Source organism: Leopardus geoffroyi, chromosome X (assembly GCF_018350155.1).
Source record: "Leopardus geoffroyi isolate Oge1 chromosome X, O.geoffroyi_Oge1_pat1.0, whole genome shotgun sequence".
In the NCBI taxonomy this organism is placed as follows: Eukaryota; Metazoa; Chordata; class Mammalia; order Carnivora; family Felidae; genus Leopardus; species Leopardus geoffroyi.
In genome coordinates this window covers 127643692-127668087 of record NC_059343.1, presented here as the reverse complement: position 1 = coordinate 127668087, position 24396 = coordinate 127643692, and the positions used below count along the sequence as shown (strand labels likewise).

General features: G+C 55.3%; 1 protein-coding gene across 9 annotated transcripts in view; it reads right to left on the bottom strand.

Moving 5' to 3' along the window:
* Window positions 1–720: 720 nt before the first annotated feature.
* IKBKG (inhibitor of nuclear factor kappa B kinase regulatory subunit gamma) overlaps window positions 721–24396 on the bottom strand; it is a 28899-nt gene continuing 5223 nt past the window's right edge. Inside the window, exons 1-11 of one of the 9 annotated variants that reach the window (XM_045471770.1) lie at window positions 24196–24395; window positions 20017–20218; window positions 17059–17270; window positions 11929–12047; window positions 9809–9961; window positions 9162–9258; window positions 7923–8066; window positions 7541–7683; window positions 7309–7370; window positions 6932–7108; window positions 721–738 (exon numbers count right to left, since the gene is read on the bottom strand). In XM_045471770.1, the coding sequence (XP_045327726.1) occupies window positions 6966–7108; window positions 7309–7370; window positions 7541–7683; window positions 7923–8066; window positions 9162–9258; window positions 9809–9961; window positions 11929–12047; window positions 17059–17270; window positions 20017–20203 (1260 nt within the window). In that variant the 5' untranslated portion in view covers window positions 20204–20218; window positions 24196–24395 and the 3' untranslated portion in view covers window positions 721–738; window positions 6932–6965. Of the gene's footprint in view, window positions 739–3917; window positions 7109–7308; window positions 7371–7540; window positions 7745–7922; window positions 8067–9161; window positions 9259–9808; window positions 9962–11928; window positions 12048–17058; window positions 17271–20016; window positions 20219–21152; window positions 21306–24195; window position 24396 lie in introns of those variants that run through there. The other 8 variants (XM_045471769.1, XM_045471773.1, XM_045471767.1 and 5 more) reach the window with 8 other exon arrangements.

The following is a 24396-nucleotide window of genomic DNA, read 5'->3' as shown; positions in this document are numbered from 1 at the left end:
CTCTCTCTCTCTCTCTCTCTCTCTCTCTGCTCCTGCCTTGCTTGCTTTCTCTCCCTATCTCTCAAAAAAAAAGAAAAACCTAGATCATGGATGATGAGGTTTGGGGTGATGGCTGGGGTTCGTGAGGTTCAGGACCAATGGCCAAGAAAGAATTCTTGAGACATCTTTGATGCAAAAATGGTGATTTTATTAAAATATGGGGACAGGAGCCATGGGCAGGAAGAGCTGCCCTGGGACCCTGAGGAGAGACTGATTATATCCTTGGGAGTCAGAGGAGGTAAAGTCAAGAGAAAGTTTCCCAAGAGATTTTCACATGCTAAAGAAGGATACCAGAGGCCTAGCTATTGTCAAACTAGGTTGATTTTCCCTCCAGCAAAGCATTACCATTAAGACAGTAGTTGCAAATGACATATCTGGCAAAGGGCTAGTATCCAAAATCTATAAAGAACTCACCAAACTCCACACCCGAAAAACAAATAATCCAGTGAAGAAATGGGCAGAAGACATGAATAGACACTTCTCTAAAGAAGACATCCAGATGGCCAACAGGCACATGAAAAGATGCTCAACGTCGCCCCTCACCAGGGTAATACAAATCAAAACCACACTGAGATACCACCTCACGCCGGTCAGAGTGGCTAAAATGAACAAATCAGGAGACTATAGATGCTGGCGAGGATGTGGAGAAATGGGAACCCTCTTGCACTGTTGGTGGGAATGCAAACTGGTGCAGCCGCTCTGGAAAACAGTGTGGAGGTTCCTCAGAAAATTAAAAATAGATCTACCCTATGACCCAGCAATAGCACTGCTGGGAATGTACCCAAGGGGTACAGGAATACTGATGCATAGGGGCACTCGTACCCCAATGGTTATAGCAGCACTCTCAACAATAGCCAAATTATGGAAAGAGCCTAAATGTCCATCAACTGACGAATGGATAAAGAAGTTGTGGTTTATATACACAATGGAATACTACTTGGCAATGAGAAAGAATGAAATATGGCCATTTGTAGCAACTTGGATGGAACTGGAGAGTGTGATGCTAAGTGAAATAAGTCATACAGAGAAAGACAAATACCAATGTTTTCACTCTTATGTGGATCCTGAGAAACTTAACAGAAGACCATGGGGGAGGGGAAGGGAAAAAAAAGTTAGAGAGGGAAGGAGGCAAACCATAAGAGATTCTTAAAAACCGAGAATAAACTGAGGGTTGATGGGGGGTGGGGGGGAGGTGAGGGTGGGTGATGGGTATTGAGGAGGGCACCTGTTGGGATGAGCAACGGGTATTGTATAGAAACCAACCTGACAATACATTTCGTATTTAAAAAAAAAGACAGTAGGGAGTTCTGAAGGAAAGGTTTACTTTGCCTGCCTCAAGGATTTGCCAATGGGCTGCAGGTTATAAGGAAATTTAATTTTATCTGCCAATTCCTTCTGTCTTTGCTTCCCACATCAATGGAAACATCATTCCTAAATGGCACCATAATAGATACAAAAGAATTAGGGTTTTTAATAAGAGTTTATTGTTAAGTAATCTCTACACCCAATGTGGGGCTCAAACCTACCACTCCCAAGATTAAGAGTCACGTGCTCTACCAGCTGAGCCAGCCAGGTGCCCCAAGAATTAGGGTGTAAATTTATTTATTTATTTGGAGAGAAAGAGAGAGAGAACAGAAGCAGGTGAGGGGCAGAGAGGCGAGACCGAATCCCAAGCAAGTTCCATGCCATCAGTGCAGAGCCTGAGGGGCTTGAACGCACAAACTCTGAGATCATGACCTGAGCCAAGGTCAAGAGTCAGACACTTAACTGACTAACCACCCGGGAGCCCCAAGAATTAGTTTTAAAGGAGCACTTTGAACAACCTTCACTTAAATTCATCGTGGATTCTGATCTCAGTCCACTGCACTTAGAGCTATTTGGATTTACTTGCTTTGATACCCAAGGCTGATTACTAGTGAGGAAAACCGTAGGGCAGTTTGTTTTCTTCCTCCATAAGAACTTCCAATAAATGAAAAGAAAGAGGAAAAGGGGAAAAAAAAAAAAAAAGAAAAGAAAGGGAGTGGAACCCTGATGATGTCTATTTAATAAATATAATATTTACTACTTAAAGTACTTAAAAGACAGAGCTCCAGGGGTTCCTGAGTGGCTCAGTCGGTTAAGCGTCCGACTTCAGGTCATGATCTCCTGGTTCACGGGTTCAAGCCCCACATCAGGCTCTGTGCTGACAGCTCAGAGCCTGGAGCCTGGTTCGTGGATTCTGCCTCCCTCCCTCTCTGCCCCTCCCCTGCTCGTACTCTGTCTCTGTCTCTCTCTCAAAAATAAATAAAACATTAAAAAAAAAAAATAAACAAGAGCCCCAGAGATGCAAAGTAACTTAAAAAAAAAAATCATAATGCTCAGCTACTTACTATTCAGCTGTTACATCAAAGAATAATTAGCCTACTACAGGAAAATATACCCTCGGGTGATATACCTTGTGGAACAAACTAACAGTGGCTTCAGAAGAGGAGGAAAGAAAGGAATATTGGGGAATGCAGAGAAACCATGAGGCGGCCACACGGCCATGCTGAGAAGCTCTTGTGGTCCTATGGGATTTCCTCCTTCTCTTCTCCATCCATTGTTGTGGCAAAGGAGGCAAACTACAGCCAGCTCTCAGCAGCTACTCTAATGGAAGGCAAAGCTTTGAGGTTCTCATGTTATGGATGTGGAGACTGGGGCTCGGAAAGGTGAAGTCATGGACCCACCATCACACAGCCGCCGGGCCCAGGGCGGCCTCCTCTAGCACACCGTCCCCTCCTCCGCTGCTCTCCGAGGCTCAGCAGAGAACGTGGGAGAACCCGTCGGCTCCGTTTGGATTACTAGTATCCTGCTGCGGGGCCTAGTCCTCAGCCAAGGAAGCCAGCTCAGCCCGGTCACCTTCGTGCAGTATCAATGGTCAGCTGTCAATGGAAGGCTTCCTGCTCCTGCTGCGGGCTGGGCCGGGCCGCATGCTCTCCTGCTATGAAACGGGGCTGGGCTACCCATGCGTTATGGGCTAAAATGTGTCCTCCCGCCACAGGAAGAAATGTGGCAATCCTAACCCCTAGGACCTCAGAATGTGACCTTACTCGGAGACGTGGTCTTTACAGCCGGGACAGTTATCAGGAAGTCACGAGGGCAGGCCCCAACCCAAGAGGACCGTGTCCTTATAAAAAGGGGACCTTTGGAAACGGACACGCACAGACACGCACATGGGGAGACCATGCCAAGGAGACGGGCCTCGAACCAGTCCTTCCCTCACAGCCCCCAGGAGGGACTGAGCCTCCCAACACGTGGATCTTAGGCTTCTGGCTTCCAGAGCCGGGAGAAAATACGTTTCTGTTGTTGGGGCTGCCCAGCCTGCCGTGCCTTGTCCCGGCAGCCCCAGCAAATACACCCCAGGAGCATCAAATCAGTCACTTAGACAATTCATTGGCAGTCACGTGAGTGTGCCCTTTTCTCAGCCACTAGCACAGACAAAACCTCAGTGCTAATACCAGGCGGACTTTGCAGTAACATACATTTTCTGTGTATCAACTTACTACGTGCAAAGTATAGGCATTCAGAAGACACATTAAATACAAAAGGAAAACTTCAGGGGCACCTGGGTGGCTCAGTCGGTTGAGCGTCCGACTTCGGCTCAGGTCATGATCTTGCGGTGAGTTCGAGCCCTGCGCCGGGCTCTGTGCTGACAGCTCAGAGCCTGGAGCCTGTGTCTCCCTCTCTCTCTGCCCCTCCCCCACTCATGCTCCCTCGCGCGCGCGCGCGCTCTCTCTCTCTCTCTCTCTCTCTCTCTCTGTCAAAAACAAACAAACGTTAAAAAAAATTTTTTTTTAAAAAAGGAAAACTTCATTACCGGTCATCCTACCACCCACACCCATCCAAACGGTAGCCGGGTGTGCACCAGCTGAGGTTACTTTTTTATTGGGGTCACACTCTGTACAGAATCTCGTCTACTGGCTTTTTCACATCAACGTGCTACAGAGTGTTCCACGTGGCCAGATGTTCACAACACAGTCCCCAAGCACAGCTACAAAGGATGGCACGGTGAGCGCCCCTGCGATGCCAGAGTCGCTGTGTGCACCCGGCTGTCGCTTCCGCTTCCGGTGGAGCGGGCTGAGGCTGCTTCCTAAGTGCGGGTTCCAGCCTGCCAAACCAGGCCCCGGCAGGGGGCCGGCCGTGCACTTTGCCCGCAGGACACCCAAGGTCTTCATGTGTTGCCGGTTTGACATCACTTTTTGTCGAGGTGGACTGTGTGTTTTAGACTAGTGAAGGAGAAACGCTTTCTCACTGTGCTCGTTTTATTGGTCACCTGGAGGTCTCTTCAGCACTGACCGGCACGTAGCCACACACTCAAGTGTGAGCAACAAGGAAGGACACGGGTTTCGGCGGGATGCGCTTCTAGCTCGGTCTTTGTCTCCCGAACCCAGGGTCGTGAGGGTCAAGGGGCACGGTAATTAGGTAGGCAGGCCGCTTCCCTCACAGGAGGGATCTAACCACTTATTCTAGAAGCCCAATCTCAGGAAAGCCAGAGAAGAAAGCAGAAGCCCCTCACTCCTGAGTGAATGGTGTGCTTTCAATCCTTGGGGTCTAACGTACAGTGGCCATACGGGCGCGTGGCCATGCGGGTGACGCTGCCAGAACCCGAGGCAAGGTCCCGGGACGCGAACATCTGCCTCTCACTACTGCCGGGTCTCATCCCCTTCCTCTCAACTCCCTTTCAGAAGACAGGGCCGGTCACAGAGGGGCTCCCCATGCCTGTGTTCGCTACCCCGACAAAGCAGGAAGCCCGTCCCTACCCAGACGGTAGCTGGGGCCCAGGGCGCGGGCCGCTCCCTCGGCTCTGTCCCGCAGCCTCCCCCTCCTCTCCCCGCCCGTGTCTGCCGGCCCTGGCGCGGTGTCCAGCTGGACACACGATGCCGTAAAGAGCGACATTCCCACCTGCAAGGACGTGCCCCACACCCAACCAGTCACGTGCCTCTGCAGCCACCATCATCCCGAGGAACGGAGCCCGCCCAACGGAGCCGCCAGCGCTGAAGACATCTGGCTTCAACTCCATTTGTCCTAGTCTGTGCGCTGTAGAAGACAGCCCTGTGCTGGGCTCGATGGTGGCCCAAAAGATGGATGCATGTCATAATCCCCAGAATTTGTGATTACGACCTTATCTGGAAAAAAGAGTCCCTGTGGATGTAATGAAGACAACGACCTCGAAGTGAGCTCATCGTGGATATGATGTAGGTGGGCCCTACGTCCAGTGACGGGTGTCCTTGTAAGAGACAGAAAAGATGACACGGTCGGAAAAAAGAAGAGGCCATGTAACCATGGAGGCAAGCACCAGAAGCTGGGAGATAGGCCTGAAACTGATTTTCCCACCCCTGCTGTCACCGTCACCCAGATTTCAGACTTCTGACTTCCACAACCACGAAAGAATGAATTCCTGTTGTTTTAAGCCACCACATTGGTCTCTTGTCACAGGGGCCACGGGAATTTAATACCCACCCCCCGCAAACTAAAAGTGCTCTTACAGAAAAATCGCAGGATCAGGACTGAATGTAGCAGGTGAGAGGTGGGGGGGGCCTGTCCGGGCCTTTAACATTTTCCCCAAGTATAATCACGTGCAATTAGACACTTGGGCTTTGGGCAATGGAAAAGGCACCCCTGCTCCCGCAAGCGCCACCCAAGCCCTGGGCCAGGCTTGTCTTCAGCAACAGCCCGCTCCCAGTCAGGGGAGAACAGAGGAGGGCCCGGGGAGCGTAGGACATTCTCCCTCCACTTCCAACATTCTTTCCTGACAACTGCAGGGTTAACGCCCGTGGCTTTGACATCCAAGGAAACGTCCAGCATCTTACAAAGCAACGATAAGGAGTGCTCCAGCGTTCACGATCTGCCAATCACTGCCTAGTGGCCTCCCTTCACAAGCACCACTGCTCACACAGGGCAGCGACGCGCCCGGGGAGGGCAAGAGCACGCTGCGGTGCAAGGAAAGGGAAAGGAAAAGTGGACACGTGGGAAGCGGCTCCCCGTCCGACCGGGAGCTGCTCGCAACGGCAAACCCAAAGCGGTGCAGGACAGGTGGAGAGACGTGAGTATGAAAGATAACAAAGTTCAGACCCACGACACGCTGGTACAAAGTCAGGGTAGGAGAGGATCATCGCAACGTCTACCGCACTCGAGAGCTGATCCCGCTTATGACCGGTAGAAAAGCGGGCAAAAAGTACAAACGAGCCATTACCACCAGAAGACCTGGAGAGGATCCTTCAAGCTCCACAAAGATGCTCAAACCCACCCTTAACAGACAACCCCACGCCTGACAGATGGGCAAGGCTACGAGGAAGTGGGGGCAGCACCCTGACACCACCCACCCCGTGTGCACGGGCTCAATGCCACTGCCTCTAACAATCTGCCCCAGAGATACGCGTAACTGATGCACACGGCTGTTCGCTGTAGCATTCTCGGTGACAATAAAAGAGCGGCCACAACCCACATGTTCGTCAGCAGCGGACTGCTTGGATCACGCACGGTGCAGCCTCCAAACGGAATGGCACGCAGCCCGCGAGAGCGCTGGCGCCACGGTGTGCTGGAGCTGGGGGGGGGGGGCGGGCGCGGGGAAGGGCTTCTGCCCATCTCGGCTTAAGAAGTTCTCTCTGAGAGCCCTGGCCTTGATTCTCAACTTCCCCAGAGGAGGTGGAAAAAGACAGAGCCCCTAGAGGCAGGCAGTTCAAGCAGACAGAACAAACAAAAACAGCAGAGCATCGGGCCTAACTGGGGTCGCAGGTACCCTAACTGAGCCAAGCCAGCAGATGGGGGAGCTGAAGCGTGAGGTCCTCGAGCTAGCCCTTGGTGCTCAAAGAGGCGGCCCGCTCCGTGTCAGCCAGCCCGTAACCGAGGACCGGGCGCGCAGGACAGCACGCACCGTGCGGCCCCGTGCTACTCGTCAACAGGCGGCCCTACTCGATGCACTCCATGACATGTATCTGCAGGGTGTCCATATCGGGAGCCTGATACTGGCACTTGGGGCAACAGAAGTCAGGCGGCTCCTCGGGGGGGCTTCTCCTCTGGTTGGGCAGGGCCAGGTGGAAAGAGGGGTGAGCTGGAGAAAGAGGGGAAGCCGCAGAAAGTACGGAGGCCTGTCAGAACTGTTGGGTGTGGCTCCTGGAGTCACCACCACCGGCCCCTCCCCGTCAGGCCCCCCCGGGGGGGCAGTGCGCTCCACAGAGTAAGTCCGGGGAGGCGGTAAGGGGCTTTTGCTGGCACCCTCCCTCTCCACCCACCCTCCAGAGGCTCACTCACCTGGGGCAGGGGCTACGGGGGCCTGGGAGGCCTCCACGTGCCGCTTCCTCATATCTTCAATCCTTTGAAAAGAAAAACGGCCAGATCAACGAGGGCAAGTAAAGCTCCAAGGCGGGAAGAGGGGATGGACGGAAGGCGAGGGGCCGACAAGCCACGAGCCCTGCCTCACCGCTCACTGCGAGAGAAGGGCACCGGGTCCCAGTCCTGGGGCGGGGAGGCGGGGGGGACCCACCTGGCGGACTCCTGGCAGCTGGCCTTCAGGCGGCTGTAGTCCCGCTGCAGCTGGGCCAGCTGCTCCTGCAGAATCTCCTTCTTCTCGGCCAGCTTCTCTCGGGCCTGCCTCTCGGCCTGGAAGTCGGCCTTGTAGATGTCCGCCTGGCAAAGCCAAGAGAGGGGCACGCCTGCCATCCGTCGGCCATTCACTGGACACTCCGTGCTGGGGGACCAGGCAGAGCTGGCTCCTGCCCTCCCACAGCCCACAGCACAAGGGAAAGTCACCCGCACGTGCACCGACAGGTCGAGGAATGGCACGAGGGGCGCGAAGGGCTTCCAAGAAGCCACGGCAAAAGGACGCGAGGTCCCGGAGCCAGCAGGCCACAGAGGAGCGCGCTCACCTGGGCTTTTAGCACCGGAACGGTCTCCATCACTATCTTGTGCTGCTCGGCCTCTTCCTTCAGCTTGTCAATCACTTCCTGCTTGGCCACCAGGGCCTCCTCGGCCTGTTGCAGCTGCTGCTTCAGGTCCTCCAGCTGCAGTCCCTAGAAATGGGCAAGGGGGGGGGGGCTGCCGGAGCCCGAGCTGGCCCAGGGCAGGGGCCGGCGGCCGCTCCAGGTGACAAGAACCACGAGGAACGAGAGACCGAGGCCGGCCAGCGCCAGAGTGATGCCGACCACAAGACGTCGGTGCGTGCAGGGCCCAGGAAAGGCAAGAGGCTGGAGGGGGAACTGTGAGGTCAGCCGGTGCGACGTGCCTTTCCCAGAATCCCCAATTGCACAGTGCTCCTCCAACCCTTCAAGGGGCACTGCCAGACCCCCTCCTGAGGCCATCCCCTCCACACCGAGCGGGTCTCCTGCACGAACGCTCCACGACATGCCACCACTAAGCTGAGAGCCATCAGTCCTTCCACCCTGCCCCCTGGTCGAAGGTCTGCTGGTCCCTCACAGAGGCCCCCCGCCCCCGCATGCACACACACACATTACAAACGCACACATGTATGTACACGCGGACAGCCAAACACACCACGAAGCCTTCCTTCTGGAGACCAAGGGGCCACAGCTTTGTAACCAACCGTTCTTCACAGGGTCGGTTTTAGGCTTGACCCTTATAAGTCTCCCCTGCGTACGCTCACATCTGACAACATCCTTCGCAAAATGTGCTCGCTAGGAAACTGCGCCCAGTACAGATCTGATGAGAACAAACCAGAAGAGGGCTCCCAGCCACCTTCAACAGGGGGATGGAAACATTCCCAGGGCTTACCTTGGCTCTCAGAAATCTGAGCCAGGAGCCGAGCTGGTGATGGCTGGCAGGAACGACTGGCCATGGAGACAGGCAAGTTCCCAGCCCACAGAGAGAGCATCCAGAGGCCCAGCCCAGTCACCCATAGGCAGCAAACAGCACGGCACACAGATCGCTGTCTCCCCACGTCCTGCCCTGGGCTGTCACACCGCGAGCTTGACAAAGCTCTAGGACAAGTCTGGTATCCCTCCTGAAAGCCCATTCTGTCAACTCTTCAGATAGGGCCTTGAGTTCCAACGTCCCTAAATTTGGGGAACTAGGCCCCGAGTCTAGGCCACAGGGAGAGGAAGCAAGGCGGAGTCCTAGACAGTCCCAGGGACGTCTCCCCCCGTACTCACTCGGTTCCGCTCGCTGCTCACCACGCTGCTCTTGATGTGGCTGTCGTACTCCTGGAAGAGCTGGTGATAGGCCACCTGTAGCTGCGCCAGCTTCCGCCTAAGGAGAAGGAGCTTTTGCTGGAGAAACACCTCGTCCTGGCTCAGCCACAGGCTTCTGTGCCTCCCACTCCACCCTCGTCCTTCTTGTCACGTCCACACACCAGAAAGGGGGTGGCCAGGGTGCCTCCGGGCCTGGAAGGCCGTCAGCTCTGAGGCAGGCTTCACTAAATGCTCAGCATCCTTTTTTCTTAAAGCTAACATTTTTAAAAATAAGACAAGGAATGTCTGCAACACTGTGGAACCGCCTGCGCTCTTCGAAAGAGTCAGCGTCCCAAAAAACACAGAAAGGCGGGAGGACCGGCCTGGGTGCGAGGAGACTCAGAGGCATGCCAAGAAAGCCTCCCGGGGTCCCGGGCCCGATGCTGCCGACACGTGGGCCAAACGGCGCCGTGTGCACGTGGGCCGCGGAGCAGACGTCGTGGGACCGAGGGTGGGCCGGCTGGGTGTGACGGCGCTAGGGGCCGGGCCCTCGAAGGGCTCCTCGCCGGGGAGAGAGCCGCTGACGGCCCTCCGGTCCCTGTCGGTCCAGGGGGCGGGGCGCCACTCACTTCTCCTCCGAGGCGGCCTGGCGCTCCATGCGCAGCGCGGCCTCCACGCTCTGGCTCTGCATGCGCAGCTGGTCCACCTGCACGCTGTGCTGCTGCTGCAGGGCCTCCCGCTCGCTCTCCAGCTGCCGGGCCTGCTCGCTGGCAGCCCGGGCCCTGGCACAGGGGAAGGGGGAGGTCACGGCGGGGCCCCGGCCGGGCCGAGAAGCCCTGCGGCCCGCGGGTGCGGGCGCGCTCACAACGTCCCATCGATGCAGAACCGGTTCTGGGCGAGAAAAGGGGGAGGCTGTCCATGTCAGCATGGAAGCACCGTCATCAGAGACGGGCCAACCGCACAGGGCCGGCTTAGGGGAGTGGCTCTCTCCCTCCCACTCGGTGTTCTAGAAGCGATGAGGCAGCTGACCCGCCGCAACGGCTCAGCTGGAGCCCCCAGCGCACACACCTGGAGTGGAGCCGCGCCCCTGCCCGGCTTGCCTCTTCTCACCTGGACCCCACGCCCCCGTCCTCGCAGCCACGTCACCCCACAGCCCCCAGTCTCCCATTTCCACACTGCTCCCTAGATGTGCAGGCCCAGGCTCCAGCCATGTCATCCTGCTGGCCCAAGGCCTCACGTGGTCCTGTCTGTGGAGGCGACAGTGGCTCCTTCTGGGTGGGAGAGGCCACCGGGGACGGTCACTGCTACCACTGTCCAAATGCACGGAGCACACTGCCCTCTGTGATCTGTCCTGCCCAGGACACAGAAGGGTAGGAAGTCTGCAGCTCTTAAAACGGCCACGTGGGAAACCCTAGGTGCGAGCGAGGCCGTGTCCACGCTGTCCACCTCAGCATTTGAGTGCCAGACCACATCAAGAGGGACACGAAAGGACGTTGCTCAACAGCCCAGAATTGCTGAAGTAAACATTCGTGCGGGGTCGTTAACCGACCAAAGTTGCCTCTAGCTGTTTCTTTTCTGTACACAGAAAAAGACAGGCAGAAAAGACACCAAATTGTCCTACAGGTGATACACGTGATTTTAGAAAGCTAGACGTACAGAAGAGTCCACCGGGGAAAATACCAGAACATGACGAGCCAGAGGCCACCAAGCTCGGCCTTCTGATGCCTTTCCTCACTCGCGGTTGGCTTTCTGGATGGAAGCACGTTCACGTGGTCTCTCACCTGGCTCTGATACTGGAAAACTCGGGTCCGCTCCCCTCAGCGCCTTCAGGAAGGCGTCTTTGCCACCGCCCAGTGTACCCCAATCACCTCCTGCACCGGGAGAGCTGGACCCGCTGTCAGGGGGACCCATCTTTCTTTCTGCACGGCAGCACCTGGGTGGCGTGAGAGTGCGGTGGGGGGGGGGGGGGGGAACACCTGTGCCCTCTGACCCGATGACCCCGCTACAGGAAGCCCTCTGCAGAAAAGAGCAACCGGCAGGCCACTCACATTAGCAGAGCCACTTGCCAAGTCAGCCCTCTGGTGGCACCCGGGCAATGGGCTGGTACGAGTCCCTGAAACGACATGACACTTTGCCTACTGACAAGGGTGGTCCCTGCGCCTGGACTGTTCGCACGACTGGCTGGTTTATTCATAGCACCTGCTTTGCTAGGGGGCAGGGAGTTTGCTGTGTGCCCGGCAGAGGGGGCCCACGTGACCAGCGTCCAATAAGACCCCTGCTGCCGAGTCTTGAGTGGGTTCCCTTGGTCTCCAGGGATGTATCTGTCACTGCTGGAGAAGGGAGAGCTCTCAGCCGGCCCCCCACGGAAGGGGGGGAGGGAGCCCAAGGCGTGGAGTCCTTCACCCCGACCTGTGTCTTCTGTCCTCACGGGTCCTGCTGTGTGCCCTCTCCCTGTAATAACCTCAGCTGTGAGAGCACGGAGTACTTCTAGAGGATAACTGTGGATCACGGGTGTGCTCCTAGGGTCCCCCCAAAATGCTCCCTAAGGAAATGATCCAAGCTCCAGCAAAAGGTCAGGGAGCCCAGAAGCACCGCTGGGCTCCAGATTCTCCAAGCCCCTGTGTGCTCACACTCCACATTTTCCAGTCGATTCTCTCCCAGAGGAACCCCCCCCAGAGGCCCCGAAGGTGCCTCACTCTTCTCAGGCACCGCGACAGCAGCCCCTGGCGGGCTCTCCCTTCCCACTCACCTGCCCTCCAAAGCCTGCCGCTCTTTGATGGCGGCCTCCAAGCGACTCTGGCTCTCTTGGAGCTCCCCCAGCAAGGACGTCACCTGGGCTTTCACTGACGCCTTGTCCTCAGCCAACTGCTGTGTGAAAAAAAGCCACTTCCCATTAGTGATGCTTTCTTGCCAGCTGCCCACCCCCAGCGCCCCTGAGCCGCAGGGCAGCCTGCAGGCACTGAGACATCACCTAAGGGCTTCTCTCCTGCCCCCAGTGCCACCACTCATCTGGCCTCTCACCTCCAGAAGCTTCCCAACCCCAACAAGGCAAGTCTCCTGGGACCCCACACCCCCGAGCCCCTCCTCATCCCCACGGACGGTAGCATGGAGCCGCCTCGAGTTTCATGAGGCTGGCGAGCAGGCTGCGAGGGCGGAGCCGAGTGGGAATCTCTCAGCCTCTGAGACTTGCTGCCAACGGAAGGGAGACCTAAAGACAGCGTCAAAATACACGCTCCAGCCACAGGCTGAGGCTGCCAGAAGGAGCGCTGAGACGGACTGATGTGTTTCCAGAAGACCTACGCCAGTGACAAAACTCAAGAGCCGTTCATACGCCCTGAGGCCCATCCTCCCTCATCCAACTGTCCACACCAGGTCCCCTGCAACCTCAAGCCACTCAAGCCCAGGGTCGGCCTCGGTCCTCTGCATCCCGAACCCTCCAGAGCGAATAACACTCCTGTCCTCTGTACCCCCGCCCTGGGCTCCTGTGCGGGCACCACACCAATGCTCCTTCCCTTCTCTGCAGGGACTGTGGCCCAAACCCCCGGCTTTCTGCATATACATACCTGGGGCCGGTCTGCAGGCCTGCTGTCCCCCTGCAGGCTAACGGGACAGGCTCCTCCCATGAGCCCGGCCCGGCTGTCCAACCACCTGCCCCACGGGTCCATATCGGTGCCCATCAGCAGACCCCATCGGCTAGCGCCCACCCCACTCAAGGCCCTCGCCGGGGGCTGCGATGGCGTCCACCTGGCCTCCTCCTCCGCTCCCGCACCTGTAGGAGTCAGTCTCCTGGGTCTTCTCTAAAGAATCACAAAGCAGGGGGCTTACGACAGCAGGAATCTACTGCCTTCCAGTTCTGGAGGCCAGAAGTCCAAGAGCAAGGAGCGGGCAGGGTTGCTGCCTTTTGGGGGCTCTGCAGGAAAATCTGCGCCGGGCCTCCGTCCTGGCCTCAGAGGCCACCAGCGCTCCTTGGCCCATAGATGCTTTGCCCCGATCTCTACTTGTGTCATCTCGTGGCCATCTTCCCTGCGTGTGTTTGGACGGACCCGTCCTGATCCAGCATGACCACATCCTAACTATTATTTCTCTTTTTTATGAAAACTTTCTTTAACTTTTATTTTTGAGAGACAGAGTGAGTCAGAGCGTGAGCAGGGGAGGGGCAGAGAGACACAGAATCTGAAGCAGGCTCCAGGCTCTGAGCTGTCAGCACAGAGCCCGACACGGGGCTCGAACTCACGAACCGCAAGATCATGACCTGAGCTGAAGTTGGATACTCATCTGACTGAGCCATCCAGGTGCCCCCCCTTTTTTTTTAATTTATTTATTTTGAGAGAGAGAGAGAACATGTATGTGCAAGCAGGGGAGGGGCAGTTAGAGGGAAAGAGAGACTCCCAAGCTGGTTCCTTGCTGTCAGCACAGAGCCCGATGTGGCGCTCGATCCCACAAACGGTGAGATCACGACCTAAGCTGAAATCAGTCGGACACTTGACAGCCTGAGCCACCCGGGCACCTCTAACTTTACTACTTCTGCAAAGACCCTATTTTCAAATAATATCGCATTCTGACGTAAAGAGTGTAGGATGTGGACATTTGTTTTGGGGGGACACAATTCAACCCATAACAGTCCCCCCTACACTCTACAATCTACATGAAACCCAATAATGTCTCACACTAGCACAGAAGCCCCCACAGTCCCTGTCACACTCGGGTCAAAGCCCAAATCCTTCCATTGGCCCCACAAAGCCCACAAAACCAGCCCCTACCATGACTCTCCCACCCACTCCTCAGCCACTTCCACACAGCCTCAGTCATGTTTGCCTCTCGGATGGTCCCTGAAAATGACAGGCATGCCCCTGCCTCAGGACCTTTGCACATGCTCCCCCCCCCACCCGCCACAAAACATGCTCTCCCCAGATACCCGTGCGGCCCAGCACCTCACTGTGTTCTGGTCCTTACTAGAAGACACCTCAGTGAAGGTCTCCCCATTGAACAGTGCAAATTCCCCACACCACCTGGCCCGTCACATCGGCATCTCCACTTGGGTATCTAGTAGTGTTCTCAAGATGAACCTCTCTTAATCTGCACTCCTGATGGCCCCCAAAAACCAGTTCCCCCCACAGCCCTCCTTATTGTCGGCGGACGGCAAATCCATCCTCCAGCTACCAGCACAGAAACCCTGGAGTCCCTCTGGACTCCTGCGTCTCACGGCTCACATCCAACGCATCAGGAAACCCTGTCAAAATATATCCCGGATCTATTTGATGATACTGAGCGATTAACGTTGACCGTTCCGGGCAGGACAGTGGTATTGTGGTTATGTCTTTTCTAAGCCCTCTCTCACAGACGCATACTGAAATATTCACGGATGAAAGCACACAGCGTCTAGAACTTGCTTCAAACTAACGGGGGAGCCACTAGGTATGTACCCGATAATGGAAACACATGTCCACCCCCAAATGTTCATGGCAGCATTACCGGGGGCGCCTGGCTGGCTCAGTGGGAAGTCGTGAGTTGGAGCCCCACGTTGGATACAGAGATTAAGGAGATAAAACTTAAAATAAAAAATAAATACACAGCAGCATTACTCACAGCAGCTAAAGAGTGGAAATGAGCCAAATGTCCGTGAACTGATGAACGGGAAAACAAACTGTGGTATCTGCGTACGCCGGGATATCACCCGGCATGAAAGGAACAGCACGCGCACACTCACGCCGCAACGTGGATGAGCCTCAAAAACACCATGCAGAGTGGAGGAAGCCAGAGGTGAGGGGCACAGGTACACCCACAGACAGAAAGCAGACCAGGGAGTGCCAGGGGCTGGGGAGAGGACGGGGAGTGACTGCGAACAGGGGTGGGGTTTCTTCTGGAGGGGAGCGCGAGGCTGGGGAGGAGGAAAATGTTTTGGAACTAGTGGCAATGGTCCTACAAGTCTACAAATACGCCAAAAATACCACTGGACTCTATACTTCAAAAGGGTGACTTTTATGGCGTGTGAATTTTATCTCAGCAAAACCGTTAAAAAATTCCAACGTGTTGTTCTACTGGCTTCTCCAGTGACGGGCACTCGGGCTATGCCCAGGTTTTTGCTCTGCTCAAGGGACAAGAGCTTCTCGGAGATGCCCACCTTGGGTGAGGCTGCTCAGTCAGGGGCGACCTGAATTTTCAACTTGGAGAGAAAATGCTTTTCAGAGCTGACAGGCTTGTCAGCAGAGAAACAGGGCTACCGCAGGGGTCCTGGTCCCTGCCGGGAAACCAGCACCCTGTCACGGGAGCCGGGGCCGGCCGGTGGGGGCTCCCGGGGCTGCACGGACAGAGGCCCTGAAGGCACTTAGTAAAGAGCTGTGAGTCCATCTGTCCGAGGCTGTAATGGGCTGAATGGCAGCCCCCAAAAGATAGGTCCGCGTCCTAACCCGCAGAACCTATGAATGGGACCTGATTCACAGATGCAATCAAGTTAAGATGAAGCCGTACTGGAGGAGGTGGGGGAGGGAGACCCGATGACTGTCGAGAACTACAAAAGATGTCAGCACAAAACGACTTTGACTCCATCCGAAGCCCTGCACTCAGAGCCGATCTAGGAAAGCTCAGCGCTGCCAAAATTGCCTGTTCTAGCCATCACCAGACCTAGGCCCCCACCTCCGCTCACTTAGAGCATTTACTAAGAGGCCCCCCTAATGTGAAGCCTTCCTCTGTCCCTTTGGAACATCTGCGCACCTCCCACAACCCGGGACACTTTCTCAAGGGCTTGAGAACCATTCCCAGGGTCTGTGCGGGACAGAATGCTAACTTCCGTAACTGCCAGCTAGCCTCATGTATCTACACCGATGGCCCCTTTGTGAGTTTTCACTTGAGCCCCGGATCACTGCCCCTCCATCCCCATCACTCTTTATGTCGCCAGTCACCTCTGCAAATTACAGTGGAGCTCAGCTCATCCCCTGCTGTCAGTAATTACCAAATAAAACCCGTTCTCACCGCTGCAACTACCGTCCAGCTGTATTTCTCTCTGACCCTGGTGTCTTCATAAGAGGGGGAGGAGAGACACACGGACATGGGAAGAAGGCGAGGCGACCACGGAGACAGAGGTGGAGCGCTGTGTCCACAGGCCACAGGAGGCCAACCATCACAGCCATAAGTCAAGGTGGGGAAAGCAGCCTGGCCCAGGTTCTCCCTCGCGGCCTCCGGGAGGCACCCGTCCCACCCAGACCTTGCTCTTGCACTTCTGGCCTCCAGGACCGGGAGGCAGTACGTTTGTTTCTTAGAGCCACCCGGTCTGTGGCCCTTTGTTATGGCGGCCCCAGGAACCCGGCACACTTCCCTGAGGGCCCTGCCAGGCCGTCTGCGCCGACAGCGTGACTCCTGGTGGGGCCCCGGCTTCACGTCTGGGGGGCAGAGACTGGGGATCTGAGGTCAGCCACGCGGGAGCCCCGGGCCCACAGGACCGACCCCCACTGAGGTCCCCGGACGCCGGCGCTCGGGGAAGCTTCCCCGGCGGCGGCATCCTGCGCGCGTCGTCACGCGTCACCGCGGGTCGGACCGCACTGCCCCACGACCCCCCTGGCCAGGGACCCGGAAGCCCGCCCCCGGTCTGTCCCGGACCCCGCCCTACGCCCCTTTGGTCCTTGCTGACTCCCCCCTGTATCCTCTCACTGTAAGCAGCCATTGTAACGGCCGTAAGCACGAGTAGGACGGCTCTGCTGAGTTCCGTGGCCCTCCTAGTGCAGCACCGAGCCCGAGGGTGCTCTCGGGGACCCCTGACCCCAGCTGCCCTCTGGGAATGCTGGCGTCCCTGCGGTTTGCAGAATGCAGGCGGCTGGTGTCACAGGTGGCCGGCAGCCCCGGCCGGCTGGCTCCGGGGAAGGACCCACCCTGCCCCTCTGACTACCTTCTGGCATCTCTTCAGATGTTCCACCTCTTGCAGGGCCTGCTCCCTCTGCCTCCTCAGGTCAAGCTTCTCCAGGCTCAGTCTCTCCACCAGTTTCCTGGCTTCCTGGAATTTCTGCATGAGGAACTCCTTCTCCTTCCTCTGGCTGCCTTGGAAACGCTGCAGCTCCTCACAGCGCTCCCGAAGCATCTGGTTGCTCTGCCGGATGGCATCTGGCGGCAGAGGAGAGAGCAGAGAGGTGAGACCCGGTGGGCGCCCCACCAGCCCCTACCTGGGCCCATCACGGCACCCTCCCCACATGAGGCCTCTTACACAGACACGGCTTTGAGATGGTTCCTTTTATTTTACGTAACACTTTCAGCATCAATTACTCCTAAACACATCAGCTTCACTCAAATTTAGGCCAGCACCTAAATTTCTCCAAACACATCAGCTTCACTCAAAAGTGTCTGCCAAATGGCACTCTCTTTGTAAGTGACTCGAACTCATTCTGGCCGTCTGTACTGTGGCCGGGTCAGAGGCATGCCTGCCTGCCCTGGGGCGCTCAGTCACTGTCTTCGGCGGAGGGAAATCCTACCCTGCCTGCAGACTCCGGGAAGGCCACCAGGGGAAACTCCCTATGCCATCACTGGCTGCGGCCTGGGAGCGCCAGGTTTGCAGGTGGCCTCCCTGAGCTTTACCGTCCTCGTGTGCCTGTTCAACGGGGATAATCGCACCCACCTCATAGGACGCGGAGGGTTAAATGAAAAAGCAAAGTGCCCAGGGCACAATAAACACACAGGACACAGCCAGTACCCCTCTCACCAGGCCAAAGGATGAGCGTGTGCAAAGGCCAGACAGTCAGCAGAGGCTGAGGAAAGGAGAGCCACACACCCAAGGACACCCCAGGCAGCAGAGGACCATCGAGCGTTGACAAAACCGATCAGTGACACGTGAAGGTTCTAGCAACTACAGAACCATATAAGATAGGAACAGGCAATAGCTTCATGTCACCCTCTGGTCAAAACCCTTGACCAGCTAACTAGCGCCTCCGGACGGAACATTCTTTCACTCAAACTACAGTGGCTTTGGAGCCCGGCTCCAGAGTCACCTTCTGCACTCTCCCGTCCCCGTGTGACTTCTCCCCTGCAGGGCTTCCAGCTTCACTCGCCCGACTCCACCTGTTGTAATCCTGCTCGGTTCCCCACCTAAGGCTCAACTCATATGCGACTTCTTTTTCTACTGAGGTAAAATTCACGTAACATCAAATTAATCATTTTAACTATTTTAAAGTATACGGTAATTGAGTGGCTTTCACGTATTCACAAAGCTATGCACCCATCACCTCTAGCTACCTCTAGAACATTTCCACCACCACCCCCAAAAAGCCCATACCCACTGGCAGTCACTTCCCCTGGCCCCCAGCCTCTGGCATCCACTTATCTGTTCCTCTCTCTGGATTCACCCCTCTTGCACATGTCACATAAATACACTCCTACACTAGCTTAATGCAATTTCTTCCATGACATTTTCCCCCACACACATACACATTCCAAGAGAAGTCTGTGTCCTCTCCCTGCCCCCTCCTCCTTAGACACAATCATGGGCATTGTTGGGGAGCAGACACCTTCAGGGCCCTGGCGGTTTGACCCAGGACCTGACACAGAGCACCCATTTAACAGGAATGTGCAGAGCCGATGCTGTGTGGAGCCAACACACTGAACAACCGTGGGTCAGATGCACAGAAGCAATCCATGCAGCTTCAAGGTCTCTACCTGCTACTAAAGCCTGAGCTCCCTGGGTGGGGAGCTGGTGGTGCCATAATCCCTCTACACCCAGCCTGACAAACTGTCACCCCAAGTTCATCTTGCCAGAGCACCCTGCTGGGGACCAGCAGAGGCCACACATGTAGCTGTGGAAGGTGAGCGGTCTCCCTGCCCCCAACCTGGCCACCAGCTCTATGTGACCCCAACATAGCAAGGCATTTGACAACATTAAGGACACTGTTTGTTGTGATAACTGGAGGAGTGCTATTGGCATCTAGGGGTAGATGCTAGGGATGCTGCTCGATACTATGCAGTGACCAGGACAGCCCCTAGACGTCTAAGCGTGATTACAAGGCAGGGAGCAGGGGTAGGGTACTGTCACACGCCAGGCAGAAATGTGCCCCTTCCCAAGGGCGGCCACCCTGCCTGAGAGGCAAGGTGCAGGCCCCTGGGACCTGGAGAAGCTGCCGCACAATACCAGTGAGGACGCGGCAGATGAGCAGATGAGCGGGTGGGGGCAGTGACGAAGACAGACAGGAACTGGTTCCAGGTTCCAGGGGCCACCGCCGGGCCTGTGGTTACGCCCCGCACAAGCTGAACCAGAAATCCCCTTTCCCAAAGCAGCCCGCAGGCCCTTCCCAGGGCAGGCCGCGCCCCCTTTTCGGACCAGCCCACAGGCCCTCCTCGTGGCAGGCCACGCCCCCTCCCAAAGCAGCCCGCAGGCCCTTCGAGGAACAGGCCAAGCCCCCTTCCTGGGAGCCGCCCCCCTACTCCCAGGATAGCCGGTGCTTCTTGATGGATCAGGAGGAAGCAGAAAAGTCTGGCCCCGTTGGCCCAAATGGGGCAACTCAGAACGGTGGTTCTGGCTCCAGAGCTCCCGGTAGGGTCGGCCTGCACTGCTGTCCAGCTTCTCCCCGTGCCCACCCCTGCTTCTTCCCTGTCCTTCCCTTCCCTTCCCCAGGACTGGTCCTGTGTAGGCACACTCTAAATAAACTTCCTGCACGTTAATCTATACCTCAGAGTCCATTTCCAGGGAATTCCCTCCTCAAACAAAAAGGGAGGGTGGCTGAGTTTGAATCACTAGCTGGCTCTCAGGTGTGCTCCCACCCCAGACCCAGTAAAAGCAGAGGCACCAGTGAGGGGAGTAAGCCTCCCCCACCAACAGGGCTGGGACCTCTGACGTTTTACTCTGCACACCTGCTATCTTCCTCACCTCGGAGCTCTTGATTCTCCTCCACACAGCGTTGGAAGGTCTCAGGAGTGCCCTGCTCAGAAGGTAGGTGGGGCATAGCTGGCTTCCCCAGAGAAGACTCTTCACCCAGCACGTCCTGGTCCCCTGCCGGGCCGCCGCTGGGCTGCACCATCTCACACAGCTGACTCTTCCAGGGGGGCCTGCTCATCCAACAAGTCAGGGTCTGGAAGAGCAAGGCAGCAGAGGTGTCACATGAGACCCTCGCCGAATTCTCTTACCTTGAAGGACAGGGAGTGCAGTCTGTGCAGGAGTTCCAAGGCCACACTTTAAGCAGAATGCCAGGCACTGTGTCAAGTGTAATAGGATGCCAAAATGGGCTTTTCAGTCTAAACGGGGGATACACGTTCGTTCCAAAGGGAGGTGCAGGCCCATATGTGGGATTAGAAAGGCTATGTATGGCTCAGCACTTGTTATAAACTGTGTCTGGCACCTATCTCCAGGCTGTAAACTGAAATTAAGAATTTAGGGGTGCCTGGGTGGCTCAGTTGAGCGTCAGACTCTTGATTTCACCTCGGGTCATGATCTCGAGGTTCAATAGTTTGAGCCTCATGTCAGGCTCCATGTTTACAGCATGGAGCCTGCCTAGGAGTCTCTCCCCCTCTCTCTCTCTCTGCCCCCTCCTGCGCACGCACGTTCTCTCTCTGTCTCTCTCTCTCAAAATAAATAAACTTTAAAAAATTCCCCAGAGGGGCGCCTGGGTGGCGCAGTCGGTTAAGCGTCCGACTTCAGCCAGGTCACGATCTCGCGGTCCGTGAGTTCGAGCCCCGCGTCGGGCTCTGGGCTGATGGCTCAGAGCCTGGAGCCTATTTCCGATTCTGTGTCTCCCTCTCTCTCTGCCCCTCCCCCGTTCATGCTCTGTCTCTCTCTGTCCCAAAAATAAATAAACGTTGAAAAAAAAAAAAAAAGAATTACAAGATCTTAAAAAAAAATAAAAAATAAAAAAAATAAATAAATAAAAAAAATAAATAAAAAATAAAAAATTCCCCAGAGAGTGGAAATTAGGGAGAGAATTATTTTTGTAGGGAGGTATCAGTGTGCTGTGAATCCTAGCTGCTACATACACCTCCGAGCAGGAGTGAAGGGTTTTGGCCCCTTACCTAGTGTAGTGGGTTGAATGATGGCCCCCAGCAAGATATGTCCATGTTCTGACCTTATTTGGAAAAGGGGCTTTTTGCAGGTGTAAGTAAGCGAAGGATCTTGAGATGAGATCATCCTGGATTAGAGTGGCCTTAAGTCCAATGACAAATCTCCTTATAAGAGACAGAAAAGGAGAGACACAGACACAGAGAAGACAACGTCACAACAAAGGCAGAGAGTTATGTGGCCAAGAGCCAAGGAATGCCTGGAAGAGGCAAGACGGGTCGTCCCCTAGAGCCTGCGGGGGGAGCGTGGTCCTGCAGACTCCTTAATTCCAGAGTTCTGGCCTCCAGAGCTGGGAGAGGATAAATGTGTTACCTTAGCCACTCGGCTTGTGGTCGTCTCTCACAGCAGCTCTAGGAAATTAATCTGCCGAGTAAGGGGGGCTTCAAGGACACTGCTCAGAACCACATGAGTGTTCCCTGGAGCTGAGGGCTAGAATGGGACACCCAGTGTCTGCTGCGCACTGAGGGATCTGAAAGCGGGAGCTGGACTCGCAGCCTAAGAGAGCAGGCTGAGCTGCGCACACTCCCCCGTGGACCAGCCGGCAATGTGGGGCAGCACTAGCCTGGAGCCCTTATAAATTCCACCCAAGAAGACTGACTACCTGGAGGAGGAAGCCAATCCCAACACAAGCTTCCAGGAGCAGGCCTGCACTCAGAGAGGACGGCTTTAACGCTGAATAAACTATTACGCTGTTAATGCTCCCCTGAACGCCCCACTGAACCATCCATCCACAGGATGTGATGAGCCACCAGTCCTTCCCTCAGCTTCCAGAAAAGCGCACTCTCCTGGTTCTCCTACCTCACTGGCTGCTCCTGCTCAGGCTCTTTCACTGGATCCTCCTCACCAAGCCATCCTATCATGTTGTGGTGCCCCAGAGCTCTGTTCCGGGGTCTCTTCTCTAACATCGGTCACCCCAATACAGAGTTCATTCAGCCTCTCAGTTTCAACCCCCATCCTCTTGCTGACGACACCCAAACCCAGCATCTCCACTTGGATATCTAGTAGTGTTCTCAAAACTAACCTTAAAATTGCACTCCTGACAGCCCCCAAAAGCCAGTCCCTCCCCCCCCCCCACAGCCCTCCTTATTGTCAGTGGATGGCAAATCCATCCTCCAGCTACCAGGACAGAAACCTTGGAGTCCCTCTGGACTCCTGTGTCTCTCGGCTCACGTCTAACGCATCAGGAAATCCTGTCAAAACGTATCCCAGAATCTATTTGATGACAGTGAGCAATTAATACTATTTTAGGTGTGATAGTGCTATTTTGTTCATGTTTTTTTAATCCTTTCTTAGAGATGCATACTGAAATACTTAGGAGTGAAATTATACCGTGTCTGGAATTTGCTACTAGGTACCTATCTCCCCGGCAGAAACAAAAACACATGTACACACGCAAATGCTCACAGCAGCATTACTCACAATGGCCAAAGAGTGAAAATGACCCAAAAGTCCATCAACTGATGAGTAAAAGTCCAGCACATTCTCATGCCAAAAAATGGACCAGTCTTACACACATAACACTAAAAGAAGCAACTCACAAGAGACAACATATTGTGTGATTACATTTATGGGAAATGTCCAGAACACGCAAACCCATAGAGACAGAACGATTGGTGGATGCTTAAGAGCTGAGAGATAGGGGGTAACGAAGGTGATAGCTAACGAGGTGCAGGGTTTTTTTGGAGTCATGAAAATGTTCCGGAATGAGATAGTGGTGATGCTTACGAGGTGCAGGGTTTTTTTTGGAGTCATGAAAATATTCTGGAATGAGATAGTGGTGATGGTTGCACAACTCTGGATATACTACAAACCAGGGAGCTGTACACTTTAAATGGGTGAATTGGGTGGTATGAGAATTATGTCCCAAAGCCACTATTGAAAATAATAATAACAAGAGATGTGTGTGAGAAGCATAAATTAAACAAAAGTAGCCCTGGGGCGCCTGGGTGGCTCAGTCGGATGAGCATCCAACTTCAGCTCAGGTCATGATCTCGTGGTCTGTGAATTCGAGCCCCGCGTCGGGCTCTGTGCTGACAGCTCAGAGCCTGGTACCTGCTTCGGATTCTGTGTCTCATTCTCTCTCTGCCCCTCCCCCGCTTGTGCCCTGTCTCTGTCTCTCAAAAATAAATAAATGTAAAAACAATTTTTAAACAAAAGTAGCCATGAGTTGACAACTGTCAAAGCTGGGAGATGAGTACATGGGGTTTACTATTCTATTCTTTCTACTTTTGTACATCTTTGGACTTTTTCATAATAAAATGTTCAAAGCACCACCATCTCTCATCTGGATTACTGCGATAACCTCCTAAAAGGTCACCCTGCTCCTACCTCTTGTCCCCTATAATTTGTTCTCCCCACAGGGGCAGACTGGCCTAACAGGTAATTCTGATCACGTCCCTCCTCTACTCTGTTCCCTACCAGTTCCTCGTTGCCCTCCGTGTAAAAGCCAAGGTCCCTAAAACAGCCTGCAAAGCCCTCAACTGTCTGGTCCCTCATTGCTTCTTCTCCAAGTATTCTCCCCTCACACACTCTACTCCAGCTACAGTGGCCTCCTTGCCATTCCTTGAACACGCCAGGATGGCTCATCCATCCCCAAGTCACAGAAACGGTTTGAGGTCGGGTAGACATTAATCGTTTTGCAAAGCGAGGCACATGAAGTAAGACACGTAGCTGCCAAACTACATTTGAAGCCTTTTTAAAGAACTTAACCTCCAATGCAGTCAAGTTTAATGAACAGAAAATGTCTCGGAACTAGAAGAGTCATCCACAAAGCAGGGGTGTGGTCAGACTCCGCAGCGGTGGCGGAGGACGGAAACAGTCCCGCTCGCCAGCAAGGTAACCCGGCGCCTGCATCTGCCGGCCGCGGCCGGTGCGCTACAAGCAGGCAGCAGAAATGGGCCAGGCCCAAAAGGAAGGGGAAGCCTGGATGTCCGGGGGAGTCTCGGAGACAGCGGAACGCCCACCGAAAGTACCCTGTCTTCGAGAAGACGACCACACCTGTCAGCAGAGTCGGTCCGACGTGAGAAGCGCAGGAACAGCGAGCCGCGAGCACTCCTCGGGCCCCGGCGCTCCGAGAAAGTCCGGGTTCTGCGGTCACCTTTTCCTTCTCCCGCTGCCGAAATTCACACTTCCGGCTTCCGGTGTCGTAGCTGTGAGATCCGGAAGTAAAACACGCAAGCCCCGCCCCCACCCAGGAGC